The 26,508-nt window shown below is 35.8% G+C and overlaps 1 protein-coding gene across 4 annotated transcripts in view; it reads right to left on the reverse strand.

Annotated features, from left to right (window-relative positions):
- Positions 1-26,508, reverse strand: part of LOC117342825 (guanine nucleotide exchange factor DBS-like) — a 103,255-nt gene that overhangs the window by 36,256 nt on the left and 40,491 nt on the right. For all 4 annotated transcript variants that reach the window (XM_033905084.1, XM_033905085.1, XM_033905082.1 and 1 more), the window contains exons 2-9: positions 25,417-25,506; positions 20,650-20,764; positions 17,104-17,194; positions 16,608-16,721; positions 14,383-14,499; positions 11,925-12,184; positions 9,772-9,886; positions 9,365-9,487 (exon numbers count right to left, since the gene is read on the reverse strand). In XM_033905084.1, the coding sequence (XP_033760975.1) occupies positions 9,365-9,487; positions 9,772-9,886; positions 11,925-12,184; positions 14,383-14,499; positions 16,608-16,721; positions 17,104-17,194; positions 20,650-20,764; positions 25,417-25,492 (1,011 nt within the window). In that variant the 5' untranslated portion in view covers positions 25,493-25,506. The remainder of the gene's footprint in view (positions 1-9,364; positions 9,488-9,771; positions 9,887-11,924; positions 12,185-14,382; positions 14,500-16,607; positions 16,722-17,103; positions 17,195-20,649; positions 20,765-25,416; positions 25,507-26,508) is intronic.

Here is a 26,508-nt window from a genome sequence, read left to right on the forward strand (position 1 = left end):
GTCCCTTATGTCATTGCTAAATAGACAAATTCATTTGTTTGTTCGTTTTAAATAAATTTCTTTAAACTTCAATTGTGAAACTCCATGCATCGGATAATTATGAATTTTAGCATGTATAGCAAACATTTTCTTTTAAATAAGGAAATCACCTTGAATAATTTGTCTATACACAACTTAAATCAATTGACATACTGAGAAGCATTAATACAATGCTATCACATATTTTAGTGTATTTAACAAGGAGTATAGTGTATACGCTGTGTTAACTGAAACCTAAACAGACTTATGGAATTGGTGTGGAATGATAGTAAGGAATGCCATTTATATACAGTGCTAGCAAATGAGCGAAAGTGTCTTAAGGTAAATAAAATTTACTAAAAATGATGCCTTAAACTAAGACTTTTTAAAATGATAGAAATCAAAAGTACCAGCTATCACATAACTGATATAATGCAGTTTTAGAAAACAATGAGGAATTAAGGTCTGACTTTTTATTCTGGATGAAAGATAACAAAAACTAAATTAATAATTAAATAATTGTAAAACTTATTTATATGCATCATCGACTTCAACAGAGACATCATCTTCATGAGGAATAAAAAGAAAGGATGAATGAGGACTATAATCTCACAAATATGGCTTAATTCATAAATACACAAATCTTGGCACCTATATCAAGTGACCAATTTGGCTTTCGATCATTATACAATTAAACTGATGGTGGTGTTGTGTATACAAGCATTCAAAGTTAGAAAACATCTTACTCCTAACATCAAGTACAAACTGGAGACAAGACTGATGCAATGGCCAAGGAAAATTTGTTCCATTTTAGCATTATCATTTTGTTTTTGTTTTGTAATGTTCATCAAATACAATTGTACTCCAAAAATGCATCTAAGAGAAATAATTTATGATGAATTTAGAACATTACTGACACACTCCTACAGGTAAATTATATAGCTACCTTAAAATGGCCTTAATTTAAAGGTTTTATCAGGCCAAATTTTCTAAATGCACATAACATTAATTGTTTCTGGAATATGCTCTTAAAATGCTGTTCAATAGAAGTATTAGGACCTTAACTGTAATCAATGAAATCCATTTCTGGTATAAATCTATGCTTTGACATGAATGTCAATCAATGGATTTTTGACCAAACAAATGTTTTCCAATAAAACTCTATATTAAGCACACTCTTACATACAATCTCAAGCCAATCGTAAGCTGTCATTATATGATTTGGTTTGATTTTGTATCTTTAATGTTCTATCAACAGCAATGGTCAAAGACAGCCAAGAGTTCCCCGTATGCGAGATGCCTGACTATAGCAAGACTACATGTGTTATAGTTTTGGGAAGCTGTGTATGTTCGTGTTTGTCTCTGTGTGATAGTGCTACCTCACTGAAGCATACTGTCGAAGACACAAAGCAAGCCAGGACATCCCATTAAGTATTTATAGATTTATATATACCGAAGTACTCCAGATCTGTATATTTTTGTTCATTATAATCTAAAAATATATAGGGATCTACTGGACATGGCTGGTGCCTTTCATTATTTTCTGATTAATCAGGGGACTTATATTTATTACACCAAAAATAGAATTGGACTAATTTTGTGAGAGAAGGCCAGAACTACAATATCTAGGCCAATAGAACACATGAACAGTGTATGATATATTTAATTATTCTCAGATTCTGCAATATTTAAAAGGGTGATACCAGAACATGTTTGGCTTATTTGCAAGGCTTCCTGAGGAAACAAACCTGGTCAATATTTAAAACACCACGTTCAAACAATATCAACTCCATCAGGGCCAAAATCAACCTGGGCTTCTTGGATGAGATTTATGATGTAATGGCAAAATTATGTTCTTCATAAATTTGTGAAATAAGTATTGCAATTTAGTTTTTTATTTCTAAATTATACTCACCACAATCTGAGTAATCCTATTTCCATTGGTATCCGGACAAACATGAAATATAATTCTCCCATCATAACTAAGTCCAGCATATATTTCCTCGTCGTCTTCCATCTTGGAAACAAGATGGTGGACCATTCACAATGGAACAATTCAATCTAAGTAATCCAATTTTCAAAGTTGTTTCTGATGTTTAATCTAGGACAGTAATTCCCATCAGATTCACAAAATATCAGGATGAACATGTAATCGTGATCACTTCAATGTTTGTATTGTTCAGATTATGATTAACAGCTATCCCATATGTTCAAACATTTTGAAGACTAATAAAGTTTAAAAATGTTAATCTGGGATTCATTAAATTATAAAAGAGTTAAGTCTTATTAATAAATCATACACTTGTTTCTAATCCCATTAAGTAATCAGAACGGTGATCACAACTTCAACAAAGAACATTTTGGCACGGTCTTCTGAAAACTTGTCCATTAAGGTTCATTTCCCAAGCACTTGATTTTTAGAATTCATTGGTGACATCATAATAATCCGAAAAAGGGCATCTATATGATAACAGAAATTCTGCAATCAAATACACCTGTCCTTAAAAATAATTTCTTGAGAAATCTGTTCCATTCAAAGTTGGATTTTCACATGCTGTGAGAATTGCATACAAACATTTCCATTTGAAATCTGGCCCGCTTGTATTGTGTATTTCCCTTTTTCGTACTTGCTCGCTATCTCTGATTTTCCTGAATTCTTCCCTCAGATGCCAAAAGAGGTGATAGGTGGGATAAATAAGCACCTTGCTTCAACTGACATTGTAAAGATTATTATGTATCTTTTAACCTAGAGGAGGTTCATTAATCCATTAAACGAAATTCTAGGTGTATACTTTACTGTGTTTTTAACATTAATTTCGATGTATACACACAAAATTAAAGTCTATTCACACATGTTATTAATAGATAAGCCTGTTTCTATTCCAAACACTTACATGGAGTGGATTTTATTTTTGCTGATATTTATCATTAATCCAAAGTGGCTGTGGTATAATTAGGTATGTAAACTGAACATTGATCCTCCCATGTTAAATAAGGTAGTCTTTGAAAACCGGTGAAACTGTCCCACTATATCAACAGTGCTCATGTAGTTTTGAAGGTCCTAGCGTAATCCACTAAGACTGAATGTCAACAATTGGAAGCTCCTCCCTTGGTCCGAAACCTCCTGACGATTTCGCTCTCATATATATAATCGAAACTTTTCATCATATATACATACCAAAGTTATTGCTAAGTATTAACAATCTCAGGAAGGTTAAGTTTGTTTTTGTATTTAAATGAACTCACAATTGCTTACTTGTTGTCCAAACGTTTATGTACATTTCACTGAAGTTCTTCAATTTTGTTGTCCAGGATGAGGTCGAACCAACGTTATGACAGTCAATTTGGATTTATTTTATGTAATTTTGTCCACTCTAGCTAGTCGGACCTTCAAAGTTTATCTAATGTAATAAAATAAAGCTTGTGATCAGAAATCAAATTTGGTACACATGAGAGTTAAAATCCACAATAGCTATATAGCTTGATGTCCTCCAGAAATCCCTTTTTTCAATAACATGTTTATAGAGTCAGTTTATTAAACTTGTCCACACCAATAATTCATAGTCCATATATGAAAAAGTCTTCTCCAATACAGGATATTAGTTTTTCTAATGAATAAAGAACATTTTTATTTTGAAGTTTTCTTTAAATCCTTGCTGCAAATTCTATTCTTACCAAACAATGAAAACAATTACATTTCATCAGCCTTGAAATCTATATTGACAATCCACAATGGGTTTGTGTGTATAACTGCATGTTTGCACCTGCACGGAAGTGACAGCTTCGAGATGTTGATTGTCTGTCGTTACGGAGTCCTCATTTATTCCTTGCAATCATCCAGCTTATGCTTGAACACTATAGGCTAAGATAGTTTTAATATATTGTGATGGACAATCCAGTCACAATAACTGTAATCTATCTAATTCAGTTTCACCTGAGTTTGATCTGTAAGATAGTATACGGTAATGCTTTTAAATGTCATGAATTTTTTCTTTAAATTATCATTGAAAATTTTTTCAAAGACAATCACAATTTATGTGACATAAAGTCAATGTCTTGTTATGACAGGATATAATTGGGTGCCAGATATTGACATGATGGAAGTACCGAACACAGGTTTACACATATCACACGACAAAACACTCGTCATTACCCAAGGCGGCGCCAATCACCAGCAGCCATTACATAGGTCGTCACATCAATTATAAATAATTCTTCTATGCTATAAACTTGATCCTAGGCCTGGAATCGTCTTTGATCTTCTGAAGTCCTTACCTATACTCCATGAACTTTGAATTCTTTTCCATTACGCACAAGATATTCGTATAAGACTTTGATTTCCTTGAAGATTTTCGTAATCCTTATATTTCTCTGTATTCCAATTACAGGTCTTTGAATGCCTTAAAGACCTGCGTATTCCATAAACATAAATCTTTGTGCTCCTTGAGATCCTTGTATTCCTTGAATCAAGATATCAGTATTTCTTGAGGATTTATAAATTCCTTGAAAACCGTTGTATATCTAAAATGTCTTTGTACTCCTTCGAGCATTACTGTTTAATTCCGTAAAAAAATCTTCGTATTCCTTGAGCTAGATTATGAAAAATATTTCATTATTTTCATATTCCTTAAAGATCCTCTGACATCTTAAACCACACAGATTTACCTACAAATTAAAACTTTGCTCCCGGTATCTGCTCAGATGATTCATGATTGATTTCCATTAGACCAAATTTTTAAAGTCCCATTAATTCTGTTGTTGACACCGTATTAAATGCTTGGATCAGTCTCCAACACCTGTTTACAAGCGAAAACAAGTCAGCTGTGTCATGTATCAAAGTCCACCATTATAAAGATCCAATTTAAATTTCTATTATATCCAATATCGATGATGTAATTCGGAAATTAGTCGCAGGTGGTTTGACCGTCTTTTACTGGACCACTGACTGACCGATTTGTTCCATGGACAAATATAGCATTGCGTTATTACTCCCATGGAATTTCACAAAACTGTTCACATGTCAAGAAATCATAAAATAGCTGTGTTCTCAGTTGTAAGCTCTCAGTGCCCTGAGGTGACATATATTTCTGCCATAAACCACTTTTGGTAGGTATGTGTTATATACATGAACAAAGTGTGACAAGCCCCCAGCTCGAATGGACAAGTCAAATGGACTATATACAATACATCAGACTACATCCAATACATAGTCCATTATATCTAATTGAAGTCCAAAATCCAATTTTGTAAAGTCAGCATTTCACTTATAGATATCATATGTATCTCGGTCAAATTTGTATTATTTCTATTAATTAATATCAACTGAGAATATCAAATCATTTTATGAATGGAAGGATTGGATTAAACTTCATTCAGCAATATTTGAAATTCCATGTGTTATGTAAGGTATAAAACTGTTACAATTTAAAAAAAAGAAAAGAAAATCTACACAGGGGAGAATCAAAAGCGTGAACCATATTTTAAAATTGTAATGAATTTTAAAGGTTCCAAAACAGACTGCATTATCATGATTATTGCAGATGTACAATTTTCTTTTAAGATAGATTTATCTTTGTTAATAAAAAATGGCTGGACTAATATAATACAATCAGGGAAAATCCAGTAAAAAATCCACAATCCACTGAATTCTGATGCACATGCATGCTATAAACACAACAATTTCCACTAGTCCAATGACTATTCATGCTCAGCTTGTATCCATCTTGGTGCTTATTTATAAAACACTGTCAAAGTCATATCTTGAGTTGGCCAATGTATCTTTACCACAGACATTAATTTCCTGTAAACATATTAGGCCTTAATCCATATATTGCACAAAGGATTTGAAATAGTCTGCTATCGATCACTGTGAAATCGATTGAATCAATTTCTGATCACAGAGGTCCCTTGTATAAATGCTACAACTAGTGACCGTAACCATCTTTGACAATTCATGTTTAGTTATTAACACATTCAAAGTTATGGATACCAGGCAGACGGACACTGTGTCTTTATAAACCACCCTCTCTCTTCTGTTAATTCAGGGAGCAAACATATGGGACACTGGCTTACCCACGAAGCTTTACACATTAGAGTAAACATGCTCAAATATTGATTATTTTAATTATTCACAACTAAGTCTCTAGGAGGTAAGGAAGTACATAAATTACACTATAAACGTATTATCTCGACATGTAAACAAAACCTTTATATAACGACAATAAAACTTCTTACTTATACTTTCTGTAAAAAAACATCTTCATGGTGTAAATTATTTACTTTTTCTTTACCAATTTTGTTTTGGAAAATACTTTCGACATTTACCGTAATCACCTTTCCAACAAGTAATTGATTTTCGTTTAAGAAAGAAAGAAAAAATAATTGGTCCATTTTAAAGTTACACATATACTGGTTGGATAAACATCAGTACAATTGATTTTTTTTCTTCAGTCACCCAACTAGTTTTAATATGAAAAGAAAGACAATAGCATTTCTATTCTTTCAGAATGCATTGGGTTTGAAACATTTAAACTGCTTAAATGTGCGTGTCTTAAGTTTCTGGTAAATTGCTTGAAGTAATGGATCAGTGATTGGTGAAAATAGATGTTCAATTGTATCAGAAATACTTTAATTCAGGCTGAAATAGGGCACCTTTCAAAGATTATTTTTGACAAATTATTTCATCATAGCTATTTTCGCTGTATAAATATCACAGAAGTTTTAAAGTACCAATTCTTATCTTATCACACAAAATCTTAATGACTTTTATAAAAACATTTCATAAAACATATAGATATTCCAAAGGAGAAACATATTCACAGTAAAAGTATATCATTATAAGTTTTCAACTAGCATTTCATACGAGCGTATTTGAGTTAAGGCTACATGCTCTTTAACATAGGCAAACATCCTTTGTGCAGAGTTGTCTCCCTTGCATGACATGTAATCATGCTACATTCAGGACAAGTAACACATATGTTTCATATCTATTCTGTTGTATATAATATCAATTATATCTCTTAAATATGTTGAATGATTAAAATCCTAAAATACATAATTAGATGTTTGTAAAAGACCTCTTATGTGATGGAGACAGATTCCATCCTCAGTAGGTATGACATACACCCTTAAACTGAATGCCCTACTTTTGGCCTTTAGTTGAGCATTCCCCCTGTGAGGAATGCTTTGGGCCGCGGTGACCGAGTGGTTAAGGTGTCCCGACACTTCATCACTAGCCCTCCACCTCTGGGTTGCGAGTTTGAAACCTACGTGGGGCAGTTGCCAGGTACTGACTGTAGGCCGGTGGTTTTTCTCCGGATACTCCGGCTTTCCTCCACCTCCAAAATTTGGCACGTCCTTTAATGACCCTGGCTGTTAATAGGACGTTAAACAAAAAACAAACAAACCAAGGCTCTGTCCCCTGGCAGAGGCATATTAGAGTCTTTATAAATGGTAGTTGCTACTCCTGCTCATGCAGCGCTCATCATATTAGGAGTGGGCGATTGGTTCTCCCGTTATCAGTATAATGTGGTTAGATGGGGTGTCCTGCTAGGAAGTATTTTCTTTGGAAGTATGATTCAGTGGGGTAGCACTATAAATCGGCAAAAGTTCTGGACTATCACAAGGAGACTTAACACGAGCATACCGCAGCCTCCCAAAACACACATACGCACTCATCACACTCATGCATATATATCGCATGCACGGGAGGTCGTCCTTAAACGGCCTTAGCTGTTGTTTGGACGTTAAACAAAAATAAACCAAACCAAACCCTTAAATTGCATGAAATAGTTTTTTTCTAAAGAAAACATATATCTTTATGTAGAAGCAATCAGCACAGCATATCAGAAATTTCTAGTGACAATATTGAAAGTAAAATACACAATTAGCGGTGTGAAAATGATGAAACAATCATGTCAACTGTGTTTTCCATTACACATTCTATGTATCATCAGTCTTTCTCCTTCTAAATATATTTATATGTACTACACCATCCCACAAAGAATCTATTGGAAAACAATTCCTACAAATCATATCAAATAGCCTGGTTATCGATAAGTCTGAGGGCTGTGTACACAACCATCATCATCATACCCTTATCCAGCATGGCCATAAGGTTTTTTGTAATTATTTTTATTATCGGAACTTAGCCAATTACCTAAGGCATTATGGCTAACACTGTAAAGTATTAATCTGGTGTACTGGTACCATTACCATGTACATAATCAATATAGAACTCATTATGCAGATTATAATAACCTAGTTTTGTTGGGTCAGATTTAATTGCTTGCACAGTACATTGTATAATTGTGGAATGACATTACGATTTGGAGCTGGGGACAACCACAAGCTGGGAACCTCCACAAGCTTGGAACGACCGCAAACTGGGGACTACCACATGTTGAGCTGGAGACTACCAGATGCGGAGCTGGGGACTACCACATGTGGAGCTGGGGACTACCACAAGCGGGGAACGACCACATGTGGAGCTGGGGACTACCACAAGCGGGGGACGACCACATGTGGAGCTGGGGACTACCACAAGCTGGGGGACAACCACAAGCTGAGGACTACCACATGTTTGGGACGACCACAAGCTGGGGACTACCACAAACTGGGGACTAGCACAAACTGGGGACTAGCACAACCTGGGGACTACCACAAGCTGGGAATTACCACATGTGCCCATCTACCTACTGTAATTTACCTACACTTGAATGTTTCATCCACAAAATACTGATATTATGACATACAGATACTTATTTATTTCACTCATTAATGTCACTTTTTGTTGATCATGCTACTAATTGCATAATTATAAAAAAATATAAAACATTCATCATTATTTCTGCAAAAAGGTTATTACATGCATCTTAAGAGAAGGAACATCTATTAATTACAGTTTCTCTTTATACTGTCTTCAGTTGCATGTGTGCAAATTCATCATTGTGATAATATTCCATAATGTCCAACACAAGTATTCTTACAATGCATATAAAATATTTTGTCATGGGAGGTTGTCTTTTGATTTTTTCAGGGGAGATAATATTTCAGGTAATACGACAGGTTCATTTTCTTCCTCCTGTCCATGAAACAGAGGAACATTTGATACCACAGACATCACAAGTATGGCCACAGTCACTTTTTCCAAACAGCTCCACCATGAGTCGAACCCATGACTACAGATTTCTAGCCTTGTAAATACTGATTAAGCTGAAAAACAAGTTCGTATTTTTAACGTCACTGACAAGTAACTACATGTACTTCATCAGTATGTGACATGAAAGCATGTAGTATGAGGACAGTGAAATTATAATTTTACATTTGAAAAGGGAGATAACCCTACCTTGGCCTGCTCCTCAAAGGTGTGAAAATCCTTGATGAGGGTCTCCACCTGTTGAAGTGTCTCTCCGGTGTCCGACATCGCCTTCTCTAGCTCCTCAATCCGATGTTCATAGCTGTACTGGAACTGTGAATCAATAGGATGACACAGTGCAGATCAACCAGGACGTTGATTCGTCCGGTACAAGTAATCATATGTAAATCAAAGCTATTAAGAGCCTGCCAGGATTCAAATGAAGTAAGAAAATATTTTTTGAAGATTTTGCAATTTGTTCATACAATGGATGTGTGCTTTTTTAAATCAATTTCAAACATTTCTAAGATTTTTCTTCATTTATTTTGGGTTTCTGATTTGATTTTCGTAGTAAATTGGGTTAATTAGTTTTTACTTGAAAATATATTAATTCATACTAGTTTGAATTCTTCTTCAAATTGTCGCAGCTGAAGTGACTGTTTGAGACGTTTTTCATGCACTTCCCAGAATCTCACAAAGTTTGATTTGGTTTCTTCCAGCTGCATAAGCAACCTATAAAACAAAGGAAATATAATCTTTAGTTAACAAAATTACAAGTATCAACCATAAATCATGTACACTAACAAGAGCTGTTGGAGAACAGCATAGCTCGTCTCGCAAATGTTTGTCAATAAATAATTAAAATATATTAATTGGACTGGTTTCGCAAATTGCATTAATAATATTTATATTGTTTACTTGATCAGATTTTGCTTTGTGAATTCATGCAATTTTCAAAACATAACAATTTATATATATATATAAATTATTTATTGACAAACATCCGGGAGACAAGCTATGCTGTCGTAGATTAAATGAATATATTAAATACAAATGTAATTGCTTTTGGACATATTTCTTCAATTTTTTGACAAAATATTATCCTAATGAGAGTTGTCTCCCTTGAAAAATGTGGACCGGTGTCATATAAGATAAGTATCCCCCATAGGATTTGTATCCGGATACTTATCCTATGGCCATATATTGTACCCGGATACTAATCCTATGGCCTGTTTTAGTATCCGGGTACTTATCCTATGGGGGATACAAATCCCACATGACACCGGTATAAATTGTCTATTGTGAGCATTTTCACATTGTTTTATTTTCAGTTTCACCCCAAGAAGGGATTGTCTTACTCCATAGGGACTCTTTTACCAAATATCAGCACCCTAGTACAATCATAAAGTGATGTGTTAAATAGCTTTCAACATTTGCACAAAAATTTTTAAAAAATGTGTTTTTCCCCAAAAAAATATTTCAGTTTAACTCCGGCAAGGGATAGTTTAACCCCCACAGGGAACCTAATACCATGTATTACAATGCCTTTCAACACTCACAATATAAACTTAACACAAAGTCCAAAGATTTAAAAACAAAAACAAAAAATACAGATTTAAAAAGAAAAAATCCAATTTTTTGTTAAAGTTTTACTCCAGGAAGGGATTGTCTTACTCCATAGGGACTCTATTGCCAAATATCAGCAACCTAGTACAATTATAAAGTGATGTATTAAAACCTCTTAACACTTGCACCAAAAACTTAACGCAGAAATATTCTAAGTCCAAAAATTTGAAAATTCTGGTTTTTTCCCAAAAAAATCTTTTAGTTTAACTCCGGCAGGGGATAGTTTAACCCAAGAGGGAGTCTATTACCAATTATCAGCACCCTAGTACAATTATGAAGTGATTTATTAATACCTTTCAACAATTGCACCAAAAACTTAACACAAAAATATTCTAAGTCCAAGAATTTTCAAAAATCTGTTTTTTTTTCAGAAAAAATCTTTTAGTTTAACTCCGGCAGGGGATAGTTTGACCCCCACAGGGACCATATTACCATAAATTACTATGCCTTTCAACACTTGCACCAAAAATTTAACATTTGGAAAACCAACGCCGACGCCGGAGTGACGACATAAGCTCTCACTCTTCTTCGAAGAGAGGAGCTAAAAAATGATTTTCACTGATCAGACAACTGGAAAAGTTGGATAAAACAAGGATTTAAACATTGTATACGTATCATATGGCAATTCTCGAGTTAGATTGAGTTAGATTGGCTTGTCAAGTTGAGTGAAAGAAATGGAACTAAACACAATGTCTCACCTACCTGGACCTAATACCATCAATGTTTTTTTTTTTTTTTTAAATTATTTTCAAAAATACCAATTACTTTCCTATATGAAATTTTGAGTAAAGCAATCTAAATGAAACTGGAGTCCAATTTCATATCATTATTGTTATATGTTCGGGAAAATATATTACGTAGATACTCACATTTTATTTATTGATAGAGTACTCTTCTTTTACTTATTGATATAGTATTCTTCAAGATGTTGTCCTATAACATTTGGTGATTGTTGGAATTTCAAATATTTGAGAAACTGGAGCTTACAACACATTAAAGTTTAACCAAGATATTTATATAGCACAAGCTAGCAGCCAAACTTTTAGTAGCTATCTATTCTGTGATGAAGGGAAAAAATTAACAAATTCATCAAATTATCACTGAAAAGCCAGTCCATGAGAAACAAAGGTTACTTTTATCTCACCTCTCTAGATTGAGAACATGTGTTTGATGTATCAGCGGCGTGCGAGGGTTATCTCCCTTGATACAGCTCAGTATCGTTTTCCCATGATCGTCGGATGACATAAGGTCGTTGATTATTTCTTTCCGGCCCATTATGTGGTCATGGATGAGTGCCTCTGTTCCTTTCACATCATTGGGAACCTCCATTTCCTGAAACTTTTTCACTAGGACAGCAATCGCAGTTGCAATTTTTTCACTGTTTGTGGAGAACTTTTCAACAGCCTGAAAAAATATTATCATAGATAAACTCATATATATATATATAGCTTAACAAAATTAAGGAAATCGTTTTGATATGAATTTGATTAACAGAATATGTTCTAAATTATGTTTAAGTTACGGTTCTATATAAATACAAGAACTTTATCCATCTTCAGAACACTGAATACTACAGATGTTTGTATTTTTCGTAATTATCAAAATTTTAAATCTCTCTAATTTTAGTTAAGAATCTGATATATCCTGTAACAAGTCCAGACAGTCATTATTCCGTGACTCAAGTCACTGTGTGAGTTTTTTACAGGAAAATGAAATTACAAATAATTGGCCTTTTGCAGTAACGTATGGATGGATTAATTACTAAAGGAATGGCTTATCACTGGATAAATACAGTTTATATGTTGTAGTTTGTGGTACTGCTTTAATATCATGTCTATATTGTGCACTAAATAAAGTTTGACCTTCAGGAATAAATATTTTACAAACAGATGTACAATGAAAATGGTTAGTTTACAGAACAGGAGCAACAGAGTTATCCCCCTTATCCACTATAATATAGACAGTGATATACAAATTCCACTGAAGTTAGAACATTACATTAAATGGTTTAGTAGATTTTGTATGAGTGTGGGGCTAACATTTCCTATATCCTGTCAGGAAAGGAGTAATAGCTGATATAGTTTATTTTTTATCTTATAATTTCCTATGAACTCAATCTAATTAAAATCAAGATGGTCATTCTCACTACGTTACATGAACATCTAACAACATCCCATATGGGGTCACATTCTGATGACCTTTGAGATATGTGTATGTCACTTTCAGGGCGAATTGTCTATTTGTTGATGAAATTAAAGCCAACCATTTCGTCATAGCATGCATCTGAACCAAACCATTTCGGCACATCCTGTATATAGCTATATGCTGTGTAGGACGAAATTACTTGAAACAAATTGAGAGATTATGCAACCTATGCATATAAAATTCACTTCCAAGATTCTGGAAGTAGTCATTTGATTGGCTAATCCAAAAGGTCACCTTGACGTGACCCCTTATTGGATGTTGTTAGATGTTCATGTAAGATAGTGAGAATGACCATCTTGATTTTAATTAGATTGCTATGAAGTTTATGATGATATTATTTTATTTAAATTTGCAGCCTACGCTGGCTTTATACTACTTTGATATGAAGCTGTATACCCCAACAAATAGGAACAACAATAACCAGACAACCATGTAGCATGAAATTCAGTGAATTGTGCAGAATGCGGTTATCATATACAAGTAACAGTTAGTATATCCAGTATGATCCAACACAATCAATCGGAATGTATCTATTCATGGCTAATGAGAAGGGGTAACTTAAAAATCTTCAGTCAATCCTCACTCGATAACAATAAAATGTCAGCTAGAGTTGCTTAAAATAACTTCAATTACTATTATGTAATCAATATCTCAATGTTCAGATTTTCACATCAGTCAAAATTACACAAAATTTTTGACGGATTCTCAGTTTTAATGATATAAAGTGTGATCTTGGTAAATCATAAAAATTTTGAAACTTGAAATAATACATAATTGCTGTAATATTTATTTCCGTGATGCGTTGGGGATGTTTTATCACTTTGTTTACAATAAAAACTCAGAGAAGATATTATTTACTCCGCGTGGAAGATTTCCATGTTCCCAGCAGTATTGATTTGTCCCTTACGGACACACTGCACCAGGGAAATCCGAGATTTGTGTATACGTTCAGTCTTGCAAAAAATATCTCCAATCTTACAGCATGTAGTCTCAGTTCATGCAAATGTTATTATAGCCAATTTCTAAAACACAATAGTCAATTACATGCATACTTGCCAAATTTGGGAATTTTCATTGAGGGATTACAAGTTTTCAAATTTTCAAACTCACATCAGTACATTTACAGATATTCTTTTGACAAATTACCACCTTCACACTACAAATTCAATGTGGCTGCTCTTTCTGGGCTAATTGAAATTTTGCTGATAATTGAGGTCAAGATGTTGTATGCTATATATATAATTGTACTTGTGGGAGATTAACAACAAAATAAAAATAACTACACTTTCTGAAAATACTGCCTTATACTGAGGTTGATTTCATGATCTATTAACCCAAGAAAAGATAACATTACCCAAGGTTACAGAAGAATGTAAACACAACATTCTCTAACTTACAGCTCGATGTTGAGTCCATTCATTAGCATCATATTCCAACTGGCCTCCGACCTCTTTGGTCAGCTGACTAGGGTCAATATACTCAAACATCTGGTTAGGGTCATTACACATCACAACCTGTTCAAATTAACAAATCAGACACAATGTCAAAAAAATATAGATATACATGTTGTATATTTACATTTGCTCCACATTTTCCCATAGACACAATGCTAAGAGGCAGTTGCCACCATACGCCTATAACACCCAGTGCCTCAGGCTATAACTACCAGTGGGTCATGTGACATTACAAAGGCGAAAAAGGAAAATGGTAAGACAACGTAAATATAAGTATTGAACAGTATAGTCGATATGGCAGCACGATGTATGGTGGGCAAATGGCATGGTAACCCGGCCGTTTGGGTTCCTATGCTACATTTGCCCACCATACATCTTGCTGCCATATCGACCATAACAACATTAAAACCACTGTTCATTGATTAAATGATTTTTTTTCAGATTAAGGCGGAAAATTGAACTTTTTATTTCCTATTTTTTTTTCATATCCTAGCTACATTCCTAAAATTTGAAATTTAATCCCAATTCACCAATTTTCTTCCAAAAACGATGCAAATCAAAATGACCCATCCTAAACTTACTAAAACAATCATCTGACATTTATATGAATCATACCCCTTCCCAATGATGTTTCAGACCAAATTTGGTTGCAATCCATTAAGGCATTCAGGAGGAGTACTACTATTTCAAAGCACAATTTCAGCCAAGTTCCCTTTTGGGGTCCGCGCCCCTCTGTCCTAAGGGGTTGGACCAGACTCATTTATATAAATATGATTGCCTTTCCCAGGTGATTTGATTTGGTATGAAGGAGGAGTAGCGATTTGAGAGTAAAAGTGCATGACACAAGCTGACGGATGAAACACAATTCAGGCCAGATGAAAGTCATGCATATTCAAAAATTAAATTCAAACCCATCAAACAGGTTCTAGGAAATAAATTTCCAAAACTTACAAGGCATTTTATTATTACAGATAAATACTGTATCCATTTCACCAACTAAAACCATGTAAAAACATTATTTGACATGTAAACAAAAACAAAAGGTTATAAAAAGTCAGACTTATCTGACAATAAAATATTCCCTGCCTACAGATCTAGATTTTGTTACCAATGGAAACTGCAGAGGCGTTGAAACTGACATGATTCCCATTACTACCAAGGGAGAAAAATACTCTAGCGCACAACACCATTGAAATGGCAACCCAATGTGTTTTTTTTTTTTTTTTCGCTATACAACTAAGATAGAAAAGATTGCCTCAAGTCAAGGGAAGTGCTGATCGAGGCTGATCTTTACAAAACACATGTAATTATGTTTCAGAGATCTTTAAAATAATAAAAGAACAGGGAGACTTAAAATTCTTGTAACTATATCTTACTATCCCTTTTTTCGGACAATATTTTTCTTTTCGTTTTTTTTTTTTTGCAGCCTGACTCATCATATCATTGATCGGAATAATAAATGTCATATTACTGAACACTAAACTGATGTATGATTTCTAAATTGTAGGCAGCATTAACTAAAGCATTGAATGTCACAGTTGGTATTGATTTTCATTTTCACAGGAGCTATATCGTCTACGAGAGGTTTGAATGCATTTCCATTCCATTTCTAACTACATTTAATTCAGAGTTTCTTAAAACTCAGTGGAAATTGGAAAACACTTTGAATATCGATAAGAGCAAATTTAAATAACAAAATTCAGTTGTGCTTCACAATGAGTATTTTTAACTCAAGCCAATATAGGGTTTTGATATCTTTTAAGGGCTCTGCATGTGCTCAACAGTTTATATTAAATTTCTGTAAGTTTTGGATACAATTTATATAAAATGCATATCGAGAATATGACTTTAATAATTATAGAGTAAAAGCAAGCTAGTTGACATGTTGGTCTCCCAACATATATAACATGCAAAATCAATATTGCTAAAGGTTTGAGAATCGAGTCAGATTAATTTAAAATTCAAAAATTTGTTTCCGAATTCTTCTCAACTGTTTTTTTTTTCTACACTGTTTATGATGTATATTCAAAGGAAAACAAATATTAAGATGAATTTCATGAAATAGAAAATATTTACCATGGCGACGGGTTAGTCACAGAAAAATATCGGAAACCGAACGTCCAGACAAATCAGAATACAAACGTCTAGACAAATCAGACATCACTGACCTTGAATTCTAGTTCCTCTTTGACAAATTTTGACCTCATGTCTGCAAATGCCCTCTGGAAGAAGCCGTGAGGTTGCAGCAAAAAAACAACCTGTAAATGCTTGGGGAAAAATTCCTGAAACATATATCAAGCTCTTTTAATGCTTCATCATAAATTCAATTAAGAACTTTTTACTTACAAGTTATATATGACAGCATGCAAATCTAGTAACAAGGTGAGCAGACTGTTACACAACTTACCATTCGGTGATTTTGTCATAAATGTAATTTGTACGACTTCTATTTGAGTTTTTAATTATCTTTCTTTTTTTTCTTTTTTTTTCAGCGAAATGTAGCTGAGTTTTAACTGACTCTTAATTGGGTTTATAGGAACATGTCTTTTTGATGTATGTTTTGATCGTTCAGATTTATGTAAAAATTATATTAATGTCTTCTTGAATGATTAAACATAAACATTCAACCACAGGTCCTGTCTAGATGGTGTAAAAAATACTTACAGACATTTTAAGCAGAAGGGATTTAACCGAACTCCATCCTGCCTGTCGTCTATCCAGTACAATAACAAAACCAAGCTCCGTCTCATGAAGTCTGCAAAATACAGAAAATTATCTCATGAGTTATCTGCCCTTGGTGGAAATAGAAAAAAAAATCAGCAATCAGATCCAACACAGGGGCAAGCACTGTCTATTAATTAAGTATACTAGTTTAAAAAAAAATATGGTGGAACATTATAGAATATACACATGACTTTAATCATATGTTGTAATGTATGTGTGCCCAGCATTTTAGTACCTTTTGAGAAAAATGGTGTCTTCTTGATCAAGCCCGAAATTCTGGGTGTAACCGGTCAACATTAACAAAAGAAAATCAACTTATCCTGAGTTTGTTGCAATAGACTATTTAGTTTGTCCCTATTCCTCAATCGCCATGCAATATTATCGAGTGGTATCCAGGAAAGGGATATTGGGACAAACCGAACCTAAATTACAGTAACAGCTTAAATGGAAATAAAATAAGATCTTAAGATGTTCTCCAGTCAACAGTAATAAAAGAATATCAAATTGTCCCAAGCCTGTTGTTATTTTGCATGGTTTGTCCCTACTTCCTCAATCGCCCTTCAACGTCATCACTGGGTGGTATCTAGACAAGGGATATCAGAACCTACAGAACCACCCTGCAATATCATCAGGTGGTATCTAGACAAAGGATATCTCAACCTACAGAACCACCCTTCAATATCATCGGGTGGTATCTAGACAAGGGATATCTCAACCTACAGAACCATCCTTCAATATCATCTGGTGGTATCTAGACAAGGGATATCCCAACCTACAGAACCACCCTTCAATATCATCAGGTGATATCTAGACAAGGAATATCTCAACGCACAGAACCACCCTTCAATATCATCAGGTGGTATCTAGACAAGATATATCGGACCTACAGAACCACCCTTCAATATCATCAGGTGATATCTAGACAAGGAATATCTCAACGCACAGAACCACCCTTCAATATCATCAGGTGGTATCTAGACAAGGGATATCGGACCTACAGAACCATCCTTCAATATCATCAGGTGATATCTAGACAAGGGATATCTCAACCTACAGAACCACCCTTCAATATCATCGGGTGGTATATAGACAAGGGATATCTCAACCTACAGAACCACCCTTCAATATCATTGGGCGGTATCTAGACAAGGGATATCTCAACCTACAGAACCACCCTTCAATATCATCAGGTGGTATCTAGACGAGGGATATCAGATTCTACAGAACCACCCTTCAATATCATCAGGTCGTATCTAGACAAGGGATATCTCAACCTACAGAACCACCCTTCAATATCATCAGGTAGTATCTAGACTAGGGATATCCGAACCTTCAGAACCATCCTTCAATATCACCATGTGGTATCTAGACAAGGGATATCTCGACCTACAGAACCACCCTTCAATATCATCAGGTGGTATCTAGACAAGGGATATCTCAACTTACAGAACCACCCTTCATATCATCGTAACCTACAGAACCACCCTTCAATATCACCATGTGGTATCTAGACAAGGCATATCGGAGCCTACAGAACCACCCTTCAATATCATGGGGTGGTATCTAGACAAGGCATATCGGAGCCTACAGAACCACCCTTAAATATCATCGGGTGGTATCTAGGCAATGGATATCTCGACCTACAGAACCACCCTTCAATATCATCAGGTGGTATCTAGACAAGGGATATCTCAACCTACAGAACCATCCTTCAATATCATTGGGTGGTATCTAGACAAGGGATATCGGAACCTACAGAACCACCCTTAAATATCATCGGGTGGTATCTAGACAAGGGATATCGCAACCTACAAAACCAGTACTTAAGTATAACAGTGTTGGCTCTACTCCTTGATCTGTTTTTTTTTACAATGGTAAAAATATATACACAATACAACAATAATCATACAATAGAAGGCTGTAATATTATACATGCTGGTATACAAAATCAATATTTGTATCAAATCTCACTCAGATGTCATGTTTTTTCGATTCGTTTTGTAATAATTAATTACTTTTTCCACACTGTCAGCAAATATTCAGAGGCACGTATGGACTAAATCTATTGATGTGTAAACTGTGTCTCGGATAAAATTGATGTACCAGAATGAGACCAGGATATGTGCTTTATGACCTCAATCAATAACCATGTAGACCATGTACATGTATACTCAAACAACTAAAGATGGGGGGGGGGGAGCGGTTGTTGCACTAAGTGCACTTGAAAATACTTAAGACTCACAGCTTGATTCAGTTGTTTGTGTCATATAGGGCACAATTCACAATTCAAGTCCTTTCTGTAATTCTTACTTATACACACTTTACAAATGATTAAGACTTGTGACCTAGCTAGCATGATAGACTATGTGCTTGACAAAACTGCATGGCCAGCGATGATCGACCCTCTTTGCATTATCATACATTCTACCATGTGCAAGTTTATGTATTATGTATATGTGCATTTATTTTTTTTTATGCATGTGTAGATGTATATGGACATTTCACGTCTGAATGCACATTTCCATACAACCTGCATGTTGTGCATGATACTCTTGCAAAGAATCCGCCAGAAAAATCTATAAACTCTCCAACGAATGACATTGATTGTGTCTACGGGGCTAAAACACTGACAGAGCGGTAATTATTAACGATATATTGGCAGACTGGTAAATAGATCTAGAATTCCTCTATTTCATCGAAACAAAACTGAAACACAATTCTCAAGTCATAACAATGTATAGGGAGACCCAATCAATCTGTTGTCATATCAAACAACTAATGTATGGTACGGGCCAGACCCAACCACCATTATAACTGTGTAACAACCGATAGCTGGAATTGATACACGAACAATCTCATCACTATACCAGACAATCCATTGTCAGGCAAACTGTACAACACTGTGCATCTCTTCTATGGTTTTTTTTTTTTTAATAAATTTGTGTATTTACTAGAATGTAACTAACTGTTGTACATGAAATATAAAGTATTACAAGTGGGTGGATAGATTATCACACACAATTACTTTATAGATCTTTGGTATGACTTATTTACTGAAATGGCCAGAAAATATCATTTTTTCATTGCTTAATATAGTATCATGTTAGATGTGGTTCACAAATAAACCTTCTCTAACTTTAACTCTAAAATTTTACACTTTTGGAAAGGGCTAATTCAAGGATAAATACGGTACTAAAATTTTACTCTATTGGAAGGGACTTATTCAAGGATAAATACGGTACTCAAATTTTACACTATAGGAAGGTGCTTACTTAAGGAGAAATACAGTACTAAAATTTTACACTATTTGAAGGGGCTTAATCAAGGATAAATACAGTAATAAAAATTATCACAATTGGAAGGGGCTTATTCTAGAATAAATACAGTACTAAAATTTTACATTATTGAAAGGGTCTTATTTGAGCTAGGATAAGTATGGTTTAAGTACTCAGGTGTATGAATATGTGGACTACTTTTTGTACTTACGGTGGGATACAGGCGAGGTAGTGGACTATTTTCTTGTAATCACTATCCGTTATATCGGGTTGCTGAGGGTTTTCAGGAAACGTCATGATGGGTGCCCCATTTTTTGCCTTCCCACCTGTAAATCATAAAATGAAGATACAAAATTCCATACAATTCTCCAATTCTTTGATCTAGGGAAACTTAATCTTGGGTTCATACATTTTCTGCAGACACAGATATCTATCTGACAAAGAGATGGCAACAAAGAAGACATATGGTCATCAATTTTCAAAGGTAGAATCTCAAGGCTGACAGAATCTCAGGACGATATCAGACTCTAGTCTGATAGAATCTCTAGACAGGATCACCATCTTGGAACTGATAGAATCTTGAAACAAGATCAGTCACCCAAAACTGATCGAAAACCAAACCAATGACTACACCAGTTAAACAAAAAATATATCTCAAGGATTTGAGTTGTCTTGCAAGACAAATAACCCTTAAAATCTCGTTGTTTTTCTGTATTCCTGTAGACAATATAGATAGTGAGTATCTCCAGATTTACGGTTAGAATCAGCCTGTAGACAATATAGATAGTCAGAATCTCCAGATTTACGGTTAGAATCAGCCATAGCTAGCTTTAATTGTCAGGGCTAAATCAGTCTCAATTCGCCCCCATTATTATGTAGGGTCCTCAAGAACAAGATTGGAGGCAGTTACTGTGTCACGACAGGTTTCATAAAAATTTCTTTATAAAAAGAGGATTAATATTATATCAAGAAAATTAGATGTAACATACAGTAATTAAATTGTTCACACAAGAGGCTCAATGGGCCTGTATCGCTCAACTGGCTCTACAGCAACTTTGAAGTTGAACGATTGAGGTCGTTTCTACTGATACTATATGCTGATTACCACTTTATCCAAATATCAGAGTAGGCTAGGTTTATTATTCATGTCAATACATTTTCTAGTCCTTCATTCCAGGGTACTTTTGGCCTAATATCAGGTATCAGGGAGACTCTTGGCTATCACAAAATCATTGTTTAAAGATTTAAGCCTATTTCACCCCTGTGACCTTGAACATAGGTCAAGGTCATTCATTTGAATAAACTTGGAAGCGCTTCACCTTAGCATGCTACAGACAAGCCAAACAGCAAGTCCCATGGTCTCTTGGTCATTGAGGAGAAGTTATTTAAATATCTAAGCCTATTTGACCCATGTGACTTTGTATAAAGTTCAAGGTCATTCAATTGAACAAATTTGGAAGCACTTCACCCAAGGAGGTTACAGGCCTAATAACAAGTCCCTGGGCCTTTTGGTTATTGAAAGGCTTCATTTAAAGATTTTAACATATTTGACCCATGTGACCTTGAATGTAAGTCAAGGTCATTCACTTGTACAAACTTGGTAGCCCTTCACCCAACATGGTACAGGCCCAATATCAAGTCTCTTGGCTTGTTGGTTATTGTCATTTGAAGATTATAGCCTATTTGCTCTTGAAGATTATAGCCTATTTGATCTTTGTGACCATGACTGAAGGTTAAGGTCATTTATTTGAGCAAACGTGGTAGCCCTTCACACCAGGATGCTATAGGCCTAATATCAAGTCCCTGAGCCTTTTGGTTATTGAGAAGAAGTCGTTTAAAGATTATAGCCTATTTGACCTTTGTGACCTTGAATGAAGATCAAGGTCATTCATTTGAACAAACCTGGTAGCCCTTTACCCTAGCATGCTACAGGCCCAGTATCAAGCCCCTGTGCCTTTTGGTTATTGAGAAGAAGTCGTTTGAAGATTATAGCCTATTTGACCTTTGTGACCTTGAATGAAGGTCAATGTCATTCATTTGAACAAACTTGGTAACCCTTCACCCCAGGATGCTACAGACCTAATATAAAATCCCTGGGGCTTTTGGTTATAAAGATGAAGTTGTTTAAATGAAACAGTTGATGCCGGACAGACAGACGGACCGCCAAACGGTCGGATAGACGACGGACTCCGCACCACGGCAGGTGAGCTAATAAAGCTAATAATGCTTATGGTTGCCATCAAGTTTCCTGACAAAAGAAATTTCTAGCTTCAATTTCAACAGGTCAAACAGTGAACAGAGGTAGCCAGATCTAGAGTCATTAGCATACAGGAAGCAGAAACAACCATCTGCATGCCTTCCTGTAGACTGACCACCAGCCCCTAAGTTTTTTGTTAGAATTGCTCCATTAAATTCTTATACTTGATTATCTCCCCTAGTTAGGCTAAAAGCATGAAGCTCAATTTAATTTATAAATTTGATATTCTAGAGACAAGTGGCCAGTCTAACCTTCCTATCACATTTGGCTCTTCTTGTGGAGGAAGGAGGTTTTAAGAACCTTGGTTGATGTAGTGTTCAGGAGTTAACACATTTGACAACTTGAAAAACTTTGGAGTGTTGACGATCTTAAAATATGCAATAACACTATATGCTCCCTTATATTAGCACTAGAGGAATTTCTCTTCAGCTCGATCGGTAGAGTCCATAAAATCTGGTAGAAAACTCGAGTTTGAATGCAAAGTAAAAGCACAACTCTCTTTCCTGTTACATTAATACATGTGATTATTCACATTTTACGGTCTGTTATGGCAATTATAAGCCCATTTAAGATAAAATATTATGTGTGGTTTCTACTGTGTTGTGAAAAGTATTGATCAAATTCTGTCATAAAACCTGAATATTCATGGTATGCAATGATATTCGTTGGCTCCAATCTTTACTTTAAGTTCTACACAGAGGATCAAGCCTGCCCGGTTAAACCATTAATCTCCTCCTCTGAGCATAGTAATATATTTTACAAACTTTGGCTCAAGTTCAACTTTGAAGTCGGGGCAAAAAGCATGAGGGTATATTCTGGTCTAGCATTGTCTATAATGGAGGATGACTGACTGATATATACATCACATGTACATGACACTGGAATGTAATTTTCCAGGAATATATTTCAGTAATAGCTATGAATTTGCCAGTGGAAGTAATGATCTGGGACAGATTTAAGTTCTGTTCCAGTCTAGTATGTTATAGTGAATAACATCAATATTTATCTTTCTGCAAAGCAGTAAAAAATTTTGGAAAGCAAAAAACAGAACCATGCTTCTGATTTAGGGTCAAAGAATAGGACATTTTTGCTATTCCTATACATACATGTATATCTATATATATATATACTCGCATGAAAATTAGCAATGAATCGCTGTTTGACAAAAGTCTATAAATAGAAGAGGTGACCTTGACTTTTGCATGGAGCCCTGAATATAATCTTCAAGGATTCAATAAAGCTGAAATTGATCAAGTTACTTTGATAATACAGATCAGATTGAAAATTATGGTCTATTTCCCAATTTCAACAAATAACTATAGCTATAAGTCCAAAATTTTCGTGTCAAAAACCTTAGGTAAAACCAATACATGCCCTGCTCTATCAGACTGCCCCTTCAACAAGGTATGCTCTGTGACATGTCCTGCCTTCCTCTATAAAGTCCTGACCCTCATCCCATTCCATCCCCCAACCCCCATCCCCCCCAATCTACCCCAATACATGCAATGTTTATCTGCCCCAACCCTTTAACAAGATATTACCTTTTTTATCCATCCCCCAACCTGCTCTATCCAGCCCCCCCCCCATCCCAACTCGCCCAATAACCAGATAGGCCCTACTCTATCTAGCCCCCCAACCCCCACCCCATACATAGATATGCCGTTTTTTATCCAGCCCCCCCCCCCACCCCAACCCCATACCCAGATATGCCCTACTCTATCTAGCCCCCCCAACTCCCACCCCATACCCAGATATGCCCTACTCCATCAAACCCCCAAACCCCACCCCATACCCAGATATGCCCTACTCCATCAACCCCCCCCAACCCCAACCCATACCCAGATATGCCCTACTCCATCAAACCCCCATCCCATACCCAAATATGCCCTGCTCTATCTAGCCCCCCCAATCCTCATCCCATACCCAAATATGCCCTGCTCTATCTAGCCCCCCCAATCCTCATCCCATACCCAAATATGCCCTGCTCTATCTAGCCCCCCAACCCCCGCCCCATACCCAGATATATGCCCTACTCTATCTAGCTACCCCTTCAACCAGATATGCCCTACTCTATCTAGCCCCCCAACCCCCACCCCATACCCAGATATGCCCTTCTCCATCAAACCCCCCAAACCCCCATCCCATACCCAAATATGCCCTGCTCTATCTAGCCCCCCCAACCCCCGCCCCATACCCAGATATATGCCCTACTCTATCTAGCTACCCCTTCAACCAGATATGCCCTACTCTATCTAGCCCCCCAACCCCCGCCCCATACCCAGATATGCCCTACTCTATCTAGCCCCCAACCCCCATCCCATACCCAGATATGCCATACTCTATCTAGCCCCCCCCCCCCCCAAACCCCATCCTATACCCAGATATGCCCTACTCTATCTAGCCCCCCCAACCCCAGCCCCATACCCAGATATGCCCTACTCTATCTAGCCCCCCAAACCCCCATCCCATACCCAGATATGCCCTACTCTATCTAGCCCCCCCCCCCCCCACCCCAGCCCCGTACCCAGATATGCCCTACTCTATCTAGCCCCCCCCCAATCCCCCCCCCCAAACCCAGATATGCCCTACTCTATCTAGCCCCCCCCCCCCCCCCCCCCCCCCCCCCGACCCCAGCCCCATACCCAGATATGCCCTACTCTATCTAGCTGCCCTATGGATCAACCAGATATGCCCTTCCCTATAGTACCCATCCATACCTACCTGATACGAAGGCAAACTTGGCCTGCAGCAGCTGAGCTACATCCAGGACGCTGTAGGGGCATACAACCTCCACCATTGTCTCCTCACATTCTGAAAGTACACAGACCAAAACATAAAGTAATTCATTATTTATACATGATGTACACCACTCTCCCACCCTGGGGAGATCAGTGAGTTTAACCTGCTTTTTACAGATTGAAAACGCTGTATAATATGTACAACGTTATACAAACAGGCCAACCCAAGAGATTTAGGAATCACTACGGTAAATGTCCGATAGCAGATATAACATGCAACCTGATGGAAAAAAACTAATGTATATCTACTACAATTTGTGTACATGCAATTTAGAGTCACATGTGACTTGACAGGCAGAAAGGACTGGGACTGCTAGAGTTAATGTTCTACAATGTATTTACAGAGATGTACACAGTATTTGGACATTTTACACATCAACTGTTTTTAATTTGATTTAAAGAATTCACAGTAAATAAAGCAATCAATATCAAATATTTTCATTTTTTCTCAATCATTCAAATTTTCTAATATCAAAGGCTAGATTTCTCAGTAAGAATCTCTACTCATGCAGCTGATGCAGGGATGTAAATTTTAATTATGAAATGGATTATCAATCTGCATACTGCACTGAAACCTACACTGATTCTTGTAAAAAAAATGTTTGATTAATCTTTGGGTATAATTTCTTATTTCTATATCATTTTCTGAAATTGCACATGGAAACATTAATAACAGTGAAGAAGATTTCAAATAGCCATGCTCTCTAAAAAATTGCCCACAATGTATTTCCTAATTACTTGGTAAGCTGATAACAATTTTATATTGTTCTTTCAACTGACATCTCATATTTGTCACTAGCTGGTAATTTTCGTAATTTAAGCATTATTTTATCGTTGGATCTTTGCATCCATTCATTATAATTATCACCAAAATCTCATTACCGTGTGTGAGCGACAATTTTTATTCCCTCAATACAGAGCTGTCGGTAGTATTTTACAATTAGACAAACACACACCCATGCATGTAGAAATTGGCCATTAATCTTGCATATTGTTTGAAGCAGATTCTGAAAAT

Source organism: Pecten maximus, chromosome 14 (genome assembly GCF_902652985.1).
Source record: "Pecten maximus chromosome 14, xPecMax1.1, whole genome shotgun sequence".
Classification (NCBI taxonomy): domain Eukaryota; kingdom Metazoa; phylum Mollusca; class Bivalvia; order Pectinida; family Pectinidae; genus Pecten; species Pecten maximus.